The following is a 13,338-nucleotide window of genomic DNA, read 5'->3' as shown; positions in this document are numbered from 1 at the left end:
TTTACCCGAATTACCACTCGCATCCTGGAGCCCTTTCCTGAGTTTCTTGGAATTCACTGCCTGACTCATGCCAAGGTCAAAGAAAACAAAGCCACCTTTTAAGTACAAGCAGCTCAAAACCCAAATGCCCTCCCAGATCTCTCATGCTCCATTTGCAGACCAGGTCTGGAAGGCAACAGACTATGCAGACCGGCCCCAGACCTGCCGTGAGGGTGGGAATGGACCTCTCTCCCAGTCCTACGAGGAGAGCCAAGAGCCATCACCACTGCCCAGGGCCTTCGCAAATCCAGCAGGTTTTTCCTGCTGCTCAGCAGCAGCTTTTACAGTGACCCCCAACTTCAGCAGCCCCATCCCCTGAAGGGCACAGGGACGGAGGGCTGCACGCAGCCCCCAGGCTGGCCGGAAAGCCACACGATGCGACCTACTGCTCCCGTGAAGGGCAAACGTGATTTTTAAGTTGTGTGCACCATCATCCAGAGCTGCATTTACGGCTCAGCCACGGCCCAGGAGCTCCCGTACTATCTGCTGGTGCTGCGAGCTGAAATCATCCCATTGCCATGGCAACCGCATCCCATGCCCTGGGCATGCTAATAAACGCTTGGGAGAAGACGAGTCCCCAGCAGCAGCCTCCGGATGCAGGGAGGAGGGAAGCCCCAGTCACTGAGAGGGCTGGAAACGGAGACATTCATCCCCATGGAGCTCAGAAACCAAAGAGCTGTGGATGTAGGGGAGAAAAAAAAAACAAAACATACAAATAATCTGGAAGACAGCTACCAGCCCTGCTTCTTGCATTTACAGGAACACCGTACCCACAGCGGGCTGCGCCCTGCTACAGCCGCAGCCTGGTGAGGGAGAGGAAGAGATAGCCACAGACTAAGTTAGAATTAGGTTTCCGTTTGTTAGATTTTGAGGAAATTTGAGGCAGCTTTTTACTCAGCCTTGAGCCCCTACAGACTGTTGTTAGCAGGCAGGAGTAATCTGTCTGTGCTAGGTGTAGGAAGAAATGCACAAGTTGAGTGTTTTCCCCTGAGAGTAGGCATCGCTTTTCTCCCCAGCTCGTGGGATCTGCCTGATTAAGAAAAGGCATTTCAGTCCTTGGGGAATTTAAGGCCAGGGGTTCCCGATGCAGGAGCAGCGACAGCCCCCCGCTGCTGACGCCAGCCTTCCCCCTGCCCAGCCAGTACAGACACAGACGCCCGGATCCCTGCCACACACCGGAGAGGGGAAAACCATCTCCTATGCATGAGAATCAGCCACAGTAATCGTCAGCAATAAATTAAATCTTAATGAGAAAGCAGTGAGTGAATTGCCTTGGGTTGGGAGCGCGGGAGGCAGCGTGCGCGTGGGAACAGGGCGTCTGTGGGATCTGCAGCGGAGATGGGCTCATCCTTCCTCGCACGGGGTGGTCTCGTGGTGGAGCAGACCCAGTTCTCCCCCTTCTCACAGTCAAAGCCAAGGAAGGAGCAGAGCTGTGGGTCCTCGCTGCCCTCCCCCAGCCATCACCATAAATAGGTCTTGGCTGGGGAACAGGGAAGGGGGAGGGTGTTTATTGCTCAACCTGCCCAACTCTTTCAGAAGAAGCATGAGCAACACAGACCAAATCCACCCGTGCAATTACCGCACAGCCACCTGCACCAACAGGGACCAGAGCCAAAGGCTTCCAAAACTGGAGCCAGCAGGAATTTGGGTGCCCACCACAGCACCCTCCATGCAGCGCTGAGCCCAAAGTCCATGGAGGAAGAGGCTTTCTCCTGGCAGCTGCAGAAGGGATCGCGCTGCAGGAGCTCACCTGGCCACTGCCAGCAGGTCCCCTGCCAGCATCACACTCACGTACGCTCCCGTAACACGTGCACACCTGCCCTGATGCCCTTCACTCCCTCCCTCTGCTGCAGAAACACTTGTTCCCTAAGTTCGGGCAACAGGTAGAGAACCATGCAGGGAACAAAAGGCACTTTAAGGGAAGATGAAGCCTTGAAGGGCCATTAGAAAAACCCTCCAGGCTTCAGGCACAAGCGGCTGAGAAGACAAATGGGGGAAGCTGCTTCAAACCATCCCTCTTCTGACAAACTGCAAGGAAATAATTAGTCCCACGCACCCTGAGATGTGACATTTGTGTAAAGTCTGCTGCTAAGTAATAGCTATTCAAGCAAAACCAGTAACCTCTCAAGAATAAACGGGAGCCATGGAAAAAACCCCCATGCAAGCTCCCTGTAGCGAGGTGCCCCTGGTCCCTGCCCCTGGCTAACGCCGCACCAGGATCCAGACGCTTTGCTCCTGTTTTGGTAGGAGCATCACGGTGTTTTCCCTGCCTGAGGGTACAGGGATATAAGAAGATGAAGCAGGAAAGGAGCCAAGTTTCGGTGGGTCTCGGGGACCACCTGGTGCTCTGCGGCTGTGGCAGCTGAGCCGGCGGCTGCAGAGCAGGAGTGGTGCAGAGCCCACGCCGGGGCAACGCACATCGAGCCCTCGGCATCCCTACAGCTGCTCCATCAGCCAGGCGGGCGCGGAGTATTTTGACAACAACCGATGGAGAGGAGCCTGCTGGTCTCAGCGGCAGAGCCGCCAGACGGCCAGTGGATCGGCCTCGCACTTCAGGGTCTCTCCTCGCAGACACCGCTGGCATCCATCCTCTGCCTGATTGGAGTTTAACGAATGGGTGACGGGGATCCCTCCCCCCGCCCGACCCCCCGCTGCAGGGGGCTGCTGTCAGATTAAGCGAAGCAGCATGCGAGTTATGTGGGGCAGAGGGACACGTGATGGAGCGAAGGCTCGGGGCGGCGTGTGCCAGCGTCGCATCCTTGCTCAGGGCTGGCAGAAAAATACCCCTTTTAATCTGCAGCTCGGCAGGACCTCGGGTGATTACACCCAGCAGGAGAGATGCCAGGAAAAGCCACCCCAGATTTCACACGCTGCAGAAGTAATTGAAGAGCCAGCTAAGGAGGGGAGGAGCACAGTGATAGCAGGGACAGCCCCACTTTCCAGAGGTCACCTGCCCTGTGCAGGCACAGCCAGCCCCCAGCTCGGCATGCGGCATCTGCCCCCCCCCCCCCCCCCCCCCCAAACCACAGTCCCAAACCATTTGCTTTCTGCATCACAGCAACACCTCCGGCCACGCAGGTGCCATCCACCGAGGGGGCGGCTGCTCACCACCCTCAGAAACCCAGGGCGCACAGTTCCTCCTCCAAAAAGAGGAGCTTTATGGCCCGCAGCATGACCCTGCGTACGAGCCCTTGGCAAGATACCCCGGCGAGGCTGCGCCGGTCCGGCCACAGCCACCAGAGACAAGGCATTTTTTGTTGCATTGTTAAATCAGGTCAATCGAGTCTCCTCTGGCCAGACCGAACCCGTCTGGCTCCCGCATTAGGAGTTGCTTGAATACAGCAATTCTGAGGCAGATGAAGGTTTACCCCACTGTTAGCAGTGAGTCACAGGGTTCCTGTGGGTAATGGTCTGTCTGCTCTGTGCCTCTCTCAGCCCTTCCCCGAGCAGCTCTGCCTTTTCCCCCAGCATCACTACAGACCCCCTCGCCCAGCCGCAGCAGAAAGAGCTCACCCGGTTCACTTGAGAAGCCATCCTGCGACCAAAGGCAAGGCTAAGGTAGGAAGCTCCTCCAGAAGGGACATTAGAAAGCAGACACAGACCCCCTCCTTCCCATACACCAACCAGAAACAGCCCCATACCGGCTCCTCCGTGCCAGTTTCCTTGTGACCCGCAAGTCAGACACCTGGGCAGTATTTTCAGTCCCAGAGCGGCAGCGTAAAGGGTTCGCCAGTGATCTCACCTCCAGATCAGTGCGACCCTCCAAGCACTTGCACCCCATCACATCCCAGACCTGCCCTAAAAAGCAGCGTTTGCCCCCGAGAGCTGCCTTACCAGGGAGCCAAGTTAAGTGGCAGCACTTCCAACTTCTGCCTTTGGAGCTTCACACAAGCTGGAAACAGAGTTAAACCTCTCCAGTCAAGAGGCTGGTGGGACACATCTGTAAAAACTCATTTAAGTGCATCATGGCACCCTCCAGCTGTTCTACAAAAAGCAAACTGACACGGGTCTGAAGGCACAGGACCCAGACTCGGCAGCTTCAGCGTGACTCAAACCCGTATCTGTTCCTCCAGCAAGACTAGTTTACACCATAGATCATGCGTGAGATAACTGAACCTCTCTAGCTCCAAGTGTTGCTTATATTCAATACAGGCTGCTTTAAGCAAGTGCTTTTGGCAGACTTGTCCAGCAAACATCAGCACAGGCTTCAGCACGGGATGCAAATGCACCATCTCTTCCTCGCGCGCAATCCTGCACCTCCCAGAGGTGACGGTCACCTTTGTGCAGCTGTATCAGGGTTTCGGAAAAGAAGAGTTAAACAAAGGAAGTAATAGGCTCTGCTCTGCCAAAAGGCTCCCAAGTTCACATCCTGCCTTTCAAAGAGCTGTGATTCTTGGGGACAAGCATAATAAAAAATAAACTGTTCTTTTTTAATAATAAAAGCAGCACCACACTGCTTTGCTGAAGGCTTGCAAACATCCTACTCTAAAAGAGCAGGCTGCAGAGAAAAACTTCAGTTCCTCCCAGGGTTTTTGGGGAGAGGCTGCCAAAATGGCTGGTCCAGCCCTCCACGTGTGCAGCTGCTGCCGTCTCCCAGCATCTGCTCTCAGCCTGCCTCAAAAATGGCTCTGCATAACGCAGCTCGGAGCACAACTTTGTAGGATACTATTTCTCAAAGACCCTCCCAGTGCCCACCCCGTGTACCGGTGCCAGGCTAGCGCAGTGCTGGAGGAGGCAGGACAAGCAAAACCTGTCGCCACCGGCTCTAGCATGGCTGTCCCGGCATGGGACAGCAGCAGGGAGCAGGGTTTTGCTCAGCCAGCTCTGCTCCCCGTGAGCACAGGCAGCATCCAACTCACCCCCGTCCCCAAAGGCTCTGCCAGCACTTACCGAGGGTGTTGCAGAGCTGCCTGAGTCAAAACCAGCCTGTTTTCACAAACCTGCTCTAATCCATAATGGAAAAATTTCAAGTGAAGGAAGGAGAACAGGGGCTGCCAAGCTGTGAAGCCAGAATTCACTTCTGGAAAGGGCTCTGCTCATCCCGCTGCTCCCCCCTCCCATCGCTGAGCCCCCAACACAGAGCACTGCCTGTCCCATCCTCCCCCTGCTACTGTTTATGGGAACAGCGCGAGCATCGCAACGGCGCTGGGTTTTTCCACAAGGTTCTTTGGCCCCAGACACGGATAAGCAAGTTTAGGAAAGTCAACATTCATCTGCAGCCTGTCCCCCCGCAGCAAGGTCAGCGCTGGGCAGCCCTTGCTGCGGGCTCAGCCCAAACCCTGCGCTCCTGGCTCCGGGGACGCTGCGTGGCTGCTGTCCCTCCCCCCCCCCCCTTCCAGGGCAGGGCTGCAGGCAGCTGCCAGGCCCCGGAGCTCTGCCTGAACCCGCAAACCCACCCGCGCAGGGCGAGCCGTGCTGCTGCCCGCCAGCCCAGGGGCAGGAGCGGGGACGCCGGCTCGGTTTTGCTGCGGCCCGTGCACGGCAGGACAGAGACAGCAGGAGGACCCTCGCCCACCGATGCGGCACACCCTGACTACGGGGATAGCATTCCTCGGAGAACAAGGCTCACTTACCATCTGCTTTGCTACAGGGAGATGGTTTAGTCTTTAACAATAAGCAGGCACCAAACACCTGAAGCTGGAGCACATGTTTTCTGCCTCCTAACTCCAGGGGCAGTGGGGAAACATCTGCCAGGCGGGTGGAGAACGCCTGGGGCTACCAGGAAGGAGCAACACAGCCACACAGGGTGAGGCGTTACCTGCGAAGAGTCACGGTGAGGTTTGCCCTCGCCCCCTCCGCAGAGGCTTCACCCACAAACGCTTTGCCTTGTGCACACTGGGGCATCACTGGCTTAAACCGACCTCCAGCCTCGGAGAGGCGGTAACAGCCGTGGATGGGCTGGAGGGAGGGGAGCAGAGCCCCGGAGAAGGATTTTGGATTTCCAGAGGAATAGTGTCAGCTGAGACGTCCACGGTACACAGACAGGACTTGGAGTAAGTCATCCCCAAACACTTCAGAAACCAGAGGCTCCACCCCAAAGCGGATTCACTAACATTTGCAGCCTTCCAACCATTAATCATGGCATTACTCACGAGAGCTTTCCCATATATCGTATCTCCTCTCCCCCACAGGAGGTGCATCGGCGAGCCCCTCCCCAAACACAGCAGAGGTGAAACAGAAGCACCCTGTACCCCCCAGCTCCCCAAAGCCTCCCTCCCACAGCAGCATATGGGGAGGCCAGCTTTCATTTACAGCAAGACAAAAAAGCAGCGTCTGTTCAGAGCTCCACGGCACGCAAAGTGTGCACACCAAGACAGAAAGGCAGTTCTTATCCAGAAACTCAGCACAAATAAAGCATGGGATAAACACCCAGACTCTGTCCCGGCAACACAGTTGTTCCTCTTTCCCTTCCTGCCCACCCCCCCCCCCCCCCCCCCCAACTTGGAAGATCACTTTATTAATGCAGTAGGCTGCTACCAGATGGAGCGGAAAGGAATGCCAAGAACAGATCATTGGCTCCTTCGTAGAAGCTCAGAGCCGCTCGCTAACTTTTTCCAAGCAAGGAGTTAGCCCAGAGGTATCAAGACCGCTTGCTCTGCACGGAAAGGCAAGGATCTTAGCCGTGAGAAATCTGCCAGGGGGGTTCTTCGGGTCACCACCAGGCATCAGAGGTGCCCCAGTAACCCTAGGTGCTCGGTCTAGGTAAGCCGGGCAGGGCAGCTGCCGAGGCGGAAGCCGCTGGCCCTGACTCAGTGGAGAGGAATGTCAGCCCCGCGATCCCCGATCCCCCGGGACGCAGCCGGCACACACGCCGCCGCCGCCGCGCCGGGTGCGGTTTCTCTGCAAAGAAAGTCAACTCCTTGAAGGAAAGCTGAAGGCATGCAAGCACGGCAGATGGAGAGAGCGGGGACCCTGCGAACACACCTACCTAATGTATTTTTGGCAGTCTCACTTCGCCTTTAGCCCCTTTTTGAGAGGGGGAAAAAATGCGGTTTAGCACGGGGGATGTGGAGATGCAAGAGCACAGCGATTTGTTGTGCCCTGCGCTGGCAGGGCAGCCTGAGCCAGGGCGACAGCAAAGGGTCTCGGTGGGCAGCACCACCTCCCCATGCACGTTCAAACAAAGGATGCTGCGCTGTCAGGCCAGGCTGCCTCTCCTTGGTGGGGGAGGAGGGGCTGCGGAGCAAGTAGGCCATTAACTTCCTGCCAGCTAGCCTGCAGCAGTAAGGAAATAAAAGGAAAAAACCCAGCGCTGTGGGGTGTGCAGGCGGCGGAGGCAGCCCCTCTGCTCAGCCGTGCTCCAGCGGCGGGATGCCAGCACAGGGGATGTGCACGCAGCCAGAGCGGGGCATTCTGAGCAGAGATACAGCCAACAAGGCAATCACTTGCACATCAGCACGGATTCAGGCAAACCCACCGCTCCGAGGTAAGCCTAGGCTCAGGTCTTATCTAGATGTCCTCAAGGGAGATGAGCAGAACGACCTTGTAGCCAAGACAGGAGGCAGAAAAGGAGCCTCCTGCCCAGGATACTGCTCCTTCTCCCACCTCACACCCAGGCGTACGCGAGCTCCTCTGCATTTCAAGAGCAGCACTGCCCAGGGATGTCTGTGAAGCCGCCAACACCCCAGAACACACACACAGCTTTGAACTCTCAGACAGGATTTGCAAGGCACAGATTTGTGGCACACTGAGCCACCGCTGAAGCAACGCAGAGCTGCCAGTCACCAGGGCTGGCTGGAGGGAGGGGACCGGAGCCCTGGGGCTGCAGGTACCGCCTCCGTTTGGGACTCACAGCCCCGGTCCCCAGCCTCAGCACAGAGCTGTTATCCCTTCAGCTCAGCAAGAAATTAAAGCCTATGTATATAATGCATATTTGGGAGCAGCTGGTCCCCTTGAACTCACATGCAGTCTTGCCTGTCCTGTGCAGCCCAGCTCACCCAGGTGAAGTTTGAGGCTTCTGCAAATGAAGGGTGGGGGAATCTACTTCCTCCACTCCTACCTCTTTTAGTTCTAAGTGCCCATGTAAAGGGATAAGCCCAGCCTTGAATGCTGCTTCCAGTGAACAACCGGTCACCCCAGTCCCAAGCTGAAGGCAGAAGGGGAACGGCCAGGAGGGTGGAGATGGTTGTGTCTGCCACCAAGCAAGTTCCTGACGCTGATGGGCACAGGAGGGTAGAGGGCAGAGTTAACCAGCCACCTTCTTGAAAGGCTTCAGGCAGATTTATTGCTAGGGTAATGTCAGATAGAGAGGAAGCCCAGCCCTCTTCCTCCTGCTCTCTTGAAGAAAAACTCAGGAATTTGGCAGAAGGCCACAGCTCAAACAGAGGAGACCCTGTGCTAAGGCAAGTTCAGAAAAGCAGCCTCTTCCCTGCCAGGATAAATGTTGCTTTTCCACCCCCTCCTCAGGTGATAGATGATGTTGCCCCTCAACTCCAACATCAGCAAAAGCCGTTCGGGAAGGGTGAGCTCCTTCTGGGCTGTCCTTTGCCAGACACTCACCTCGCCTGGCCGCTTCGTCCTCCCTAGACCACTCCAGGGGCACCAGCTGAGAAGGAACCAAACCCACGTCCTCCAGCTGCAGCTTCCCGTCGCCCCACACCTGGGCACTGCACAGCCTCCACCCCGGCAAGGAAGGGGCTGGCAGCTGCCACAGGCAAAGCCTCACATGCCAGGGGTTTTCAGCTGCTCTCACCTCCCTTTAAGGCACAGCCAGGCAAGGTAGGAAGAACAAAGCATTTAATGCAGGTTTCAGTGCACAGTTTGAACATCCAGGGCCACCCTGGGGTAGAGGCAATACAGGCAGCTGCCTCTTCAGGGAGGCTGTTAAAGGGTTAAGACAGCAAGCCAGCATCAAAGGGAGCTCTCAGCAGAGGGGGCTGAGAAACTGAGATGGATGGAGGTTGCGCAGACTCCTTGGAATCTCAGGAATTTCCCATTATTATCCCACTTCCCTTCCAGCAGCCTAGAGGGAGAGAGCACACGAACAGGACCCCAGGCCCATCCCTACAGGCAGGGGCAGAAGCACCAGGGGCAGAAGCACAAGGGACCAGCGCTGGAGGCCAGGCAGGGCGCTCTGCCAGAGCTGGCATCCAGAGAAGAAAGCTCTGGTTCAGGACACAAAGAGCCCAGGGGTCTTATCTCCTGCACGTCTCTGCAAACCAAGGTCTCAAGCTCACAGATCCCAGGCTGGCAGGACCACCATCACTGTAAGGACAAGGCTTGCACAGTCCAAGGACAAGTGTCCCTCTCATCAGTTCACCCTGGAAGTTCCAGGGAATTCCCAGCTTCAGCTCAGAAGCTGGAGCTCTAACCGTGCTGCCGGCCCCCATACAGCTGAACAGCCAAAGGGTTATTTGCTACTTTTCACGCAGTTGCCACCTGGCATTTCAGGTGAGGTCCCAAGACACCACCATTACCAGCAGAGACTTGAATGCTACAAGTTCAAGAGGTTTTCTCTGGGACTTGCCCAAGGCCATCATCAACACCTGATACCAGCAATAACCAACATACAAGAGAGCTACAGAAGTGGGAGGTTTTTGCTAAGGTACCACATGGCTGACAGTCTTACCGCTTCTTCCTACTTGCCTTAGGCGTTAATAGGGTAATACCCATCTTACAAGGATGTTGTCAGGATTAATGCTTTTAAAGCACTCTGTGAATGGACCACGCTACACAAGTGCTAAGTAGCATTGTTATCTCATTTTCCTTTGAGGAACTGTTAACGTACAAGAAGCAGCTACAAAAGCCTTATTGCAAAGCTGCTTTATAGACAGAAGCGTGTCGGGTAGCAGAGCTCAGTGCTTCCCTTTGGGCTGAGCAGGGACTAGAGCTCATTGTGCAACAGCATAGGGTTGCAATTAAGGGTCCTTCTTGCTAAGAAAAATGGGAGCCAGCGGACAACCACCACTCAGAAACAGCCTGAAAGATGCAGGAAAGCAAACTGGGGTGCAGTACGGGGAGCTGTACCCTGCTCTGCCACCACCTCTCCCACGCTGCTCAGAAGGATCCTGCGTTCAAGCTGTATTTTAGCTTCACAACATCCAGGGCAAGCGCTGGCAGCTTCGGGCAAGCGCCCTTGGCCACGAGCCCATCGGAGCACAGGCCGCAGTGACACCGGTGTCCCTGGCTGTTTCACACGCCCCGCTCCCCCCGCACGAACGGGCATCTCTCCTCTCCCCAAACACCTGCATTCGGTTGGGGTGGTATAAACGCCTTTCATATTTCTCCTTCTCTAAGGGGATACAGATTAAGATCAGCTCCATATAAATGCCTGCCTGTATATGAATTTTATTCATCTTTTGCCTGCCCAAGCTGGAACTGGAGCTGTGGCCATCAGCTGGCATTTAAGCCTGAGAAACACTGTTTTAATACTGGCATTAATTGGCACGTGCGGCCCCTTCGGCCAGGGCTTCACATGCACTCCCAGAAAATGCTGCAGAGCAGCACAGGGAGAGAGTTTCTGCAGAGGTCAGGGTTCCCCACAACTCATTTCAGGTGGTGAGGCCCAGTGCTTAGGAGGGAGGAGGGTCCAGCAAATCCTGCAGCATGTCCCAGGCCCAACGCTTTCTCAGCAGCGACTAGAGCAGGTAGCGGAGACTTACGCATTGCAATACGGCTTCTTCTCGTAGCCCTTGTAGTTTTTCATGTTTAGGGTCATCTTGCAGGTCTCGCAGTGGAAACATGCTTTATGCCAGAACTGGAAACAGAGACAAGAGAATCATTAACACAAGTGACTTGCAAAATAGGGCCACGTCCCACTAGAATTGCACAACTCAAACGCAGCAGCTCCTCCAGCCTAGAGATGTCAGCGATAGCATCCATGACCCCTGCAAAACCTAGAGGACAGACAATAGTCTTGCTAGTTTAGGACACAATTAAATCCCACCCCTCCAACCCTCCCAATGCATCTTCTCTCAACAGGGCAGCAACACTTGTGACTTGCATCATAGCAGCATCTTGCTTCCTTATCTCCAGGCCAGGGATTCATTTGGCTCGGCCAAACACAGGATAGGAGAAGCATCTTGCTACAAAGGAGGCACAACATAAACCCCAGCGAGCAGGGAGACTGTCAGAGCTGACAGATGTCATTTGCAGGCTTCACAGTTGCTGCTTTAGGTTTTTCTGCTGATGTTAGCCAAGAGATAGCCAGAAGAGCAGGTCAGGTGAGGCCGCACACAGCCGAGCCAAGGAAACAAAGAGAAAAGGTTCTCATGAGAAGCAGACAGTCCAACACAGATGGCCCAAAGGTCCTCACCACAGATACCGCCCTTCTGTCAGGTAACCAGCTAATCCCCAGCCTCACAAACCTACAGCCCCAGAGGGTGCCGGGTCACCCCAATCACTCCTCAGCCTTCCCCTCCCCACAGTGGGGCTGTCAAGAGCTACGACCGTTCTTGCCAGTGCTGCATCCTAACAGAGGGCAGGGCTGGGGAGACAGCAACAAGGAAGGGGATCCACTAGCCTGATCTTCTGGGGAAGGTAGTTTTTGCATCCTCTCGCCCACAGCTCCTGCATCGGCAGCCTCGAGCTGAGCCCACCCCACACCTGAGGTCTGTCCCCCGAGCACAGCCGTACAGCAGCACAGCTCTCCTTTAAACCAGATTCAGATCATGACCCTACATTATGGGTTGTAACACCTAAAACACCTCCTTGGAGTTAATTAAATTTTTAGGGCTACTCCAAGAAATTACTTCCACTTGGCATTTAACTGGCCCAAGCAGTTTTCTAGGCTGGAGGGAGCCCCATGAGAACAGCTCAGACCAAGCAATTCTGCAATGCCACCCCACGCAGACCAAGGCCGATGCCCTGCCAGTCACCTGGTGACTAGACTTCGCCCTTCCTCTGGCAGCCACAGCCATCAGGGCTGGAGGGGTCCGGCGTGACTCCCCCAGCCCCGCCAAAAGCTGAGCCCACAGGCAGGAGCCAAGCTGGAGAGGTGCAACAAGGAAAGCACTGCCTGTAGCAGCATCTTTACTCACTCGAAGCAATGCCTTTACTCACTGGAGGTAAGGCAGTCCTGCCCTGGGGCTGCCCTCCCTGCACAAACCACCCAGCACCACCCTGCAAAAGCAGGGAAAGAACAAGCAAAAAGCCACATTAGCAGCTCCTAATACCAAGTGGATTACAGCCAGCAAGCCCGCAGTGTGACACCCGGGACTCGGAGCCAGGCACACACTTACTATGCAGTGAGCAAACCCAGGGAGAACAGCTGGCAGTTGTTACTATGATTTCCACCCTTAAGCTTTTAAAGAGTCATTTCCACCACTGCAACTACTGGCTCAGCCTGTGTTCCTGCAAGGAGGCAGCAAAAGCCAAGCCTAAGCCCTTGTGCCACCTTCCCGCAGGTACCACACCCCGGTGCACAAACACCTCCGCTGCTCTACAAGACTGACTCAGCCCAGAAGGACAATGCCTCGTTTCAGTTGCTCAGAGCAACATATTTATTCTTTTCCTCTAGTTAAACAAGTTCCTCCGGAGCTTGCAGCTAACAACAAGTGGGGGCTTCTTTCTGCACCACGAGCCGCTCTGTACCAACACCCTCATTCGCATCCAGCCTCCACAGGATTATTTTTCCCCCGCTCCCAGCTTTCAGACTCTAAGGACAGACCCATCAACAGTTGAGTCCCGAGTTCTTCAGGCATCTTGAAACTCACAGCCTTTCGTTGAGCTACTGCCACATTAGGGGTAATTAACAGACCTCTCCAAGCTTGTCAGCCATTCACAGCGCTGTAATAGCTGCGCACAAATACCAGAGATGCCACTATAAATATGTAGAGATGAACCGACGGCCAACATGACTTCAGAGCCTCTTCCTCCGAGGAATACCCAGGCTCCCGAGAGCGCCAAGGAGTATCTGGCAAGGCCAGCTGTCCCCCCTGCCCGCGGCAGCCTCCACAATAAGCACAGCAGCGATGCGCTCAGGCGGCCTTTACCCCCAGCCAGAGAGCAATTACTGCTTAATCTTGCCTCAGTTTGCATTAAGCTTTGTTCAGCAGAGGTGTTCCTGTCCTGCGGCTCTTACAAAGGGCTCCCTGCAGCCTGAGCAGGCAGCCGAGCTACCCAGAGAGCACCACCCCTATCTCTAGGTCTTGCTGCCCCTCGACTTCGTCTTACCACTGGCAATATTAAGGCCTGATCCACAGATCTAAACTAGCACTAAAAGGAGGGCTGCAACGCAGAATTGACACAGGGGAACAGCAATTATGTAGGCTTCCCGTAATGCTGCTGCTCACCCTCCAGCACGGCTGCAGAGAAAGAGGACAAGCTTCAAATAGGTTTTTAGAGAAGCATTAACGCCTG

General features: G+C 55.4%; 1 protein-coding gene across 1 annotated transcript in view; it reads right to left on the bottom strand.

Moving 5' to 3' along the window:
* LASP1 (LIM and SH3 protein 1) overlaps nucleotides 1-13,338 on the bottom strand; it is a 34,342-nt gene that overhangs the window by 18,537 nt on the left and 2,467 nt on the right. Inside the window, exon 2 of the mRNA XM_075117239.1 lies at nucleotides 10,641-10,735. Within this exon, the coding sequence (XP_074973340.1) occupies nucleotides 10,641-10,735 (95 nt within the window). The remainder of the gene's footprint in view (nucleotides 1-10,640; nucleotides 10,736-13,338) is intronic.

The sequence above is a fragment of the Phalacrocorax aristotelis genome, chromosome 23 (assembly GCF_949628215.1).
Source record: "Phalacrocorax aristotelis chromosome 23, bGulAri2.1, whole genome shotgun sequence".
Lineage (NCBI taxonomy): Eukaryota > Metazoa > Chordata > Aves > Suliformes > Phalacrocoracidae > Phalacrocorax > Phalacrocorax aristotelis.
This window is presented reverse-complemented; position numbering and strand designations above follow the sequence as displayed.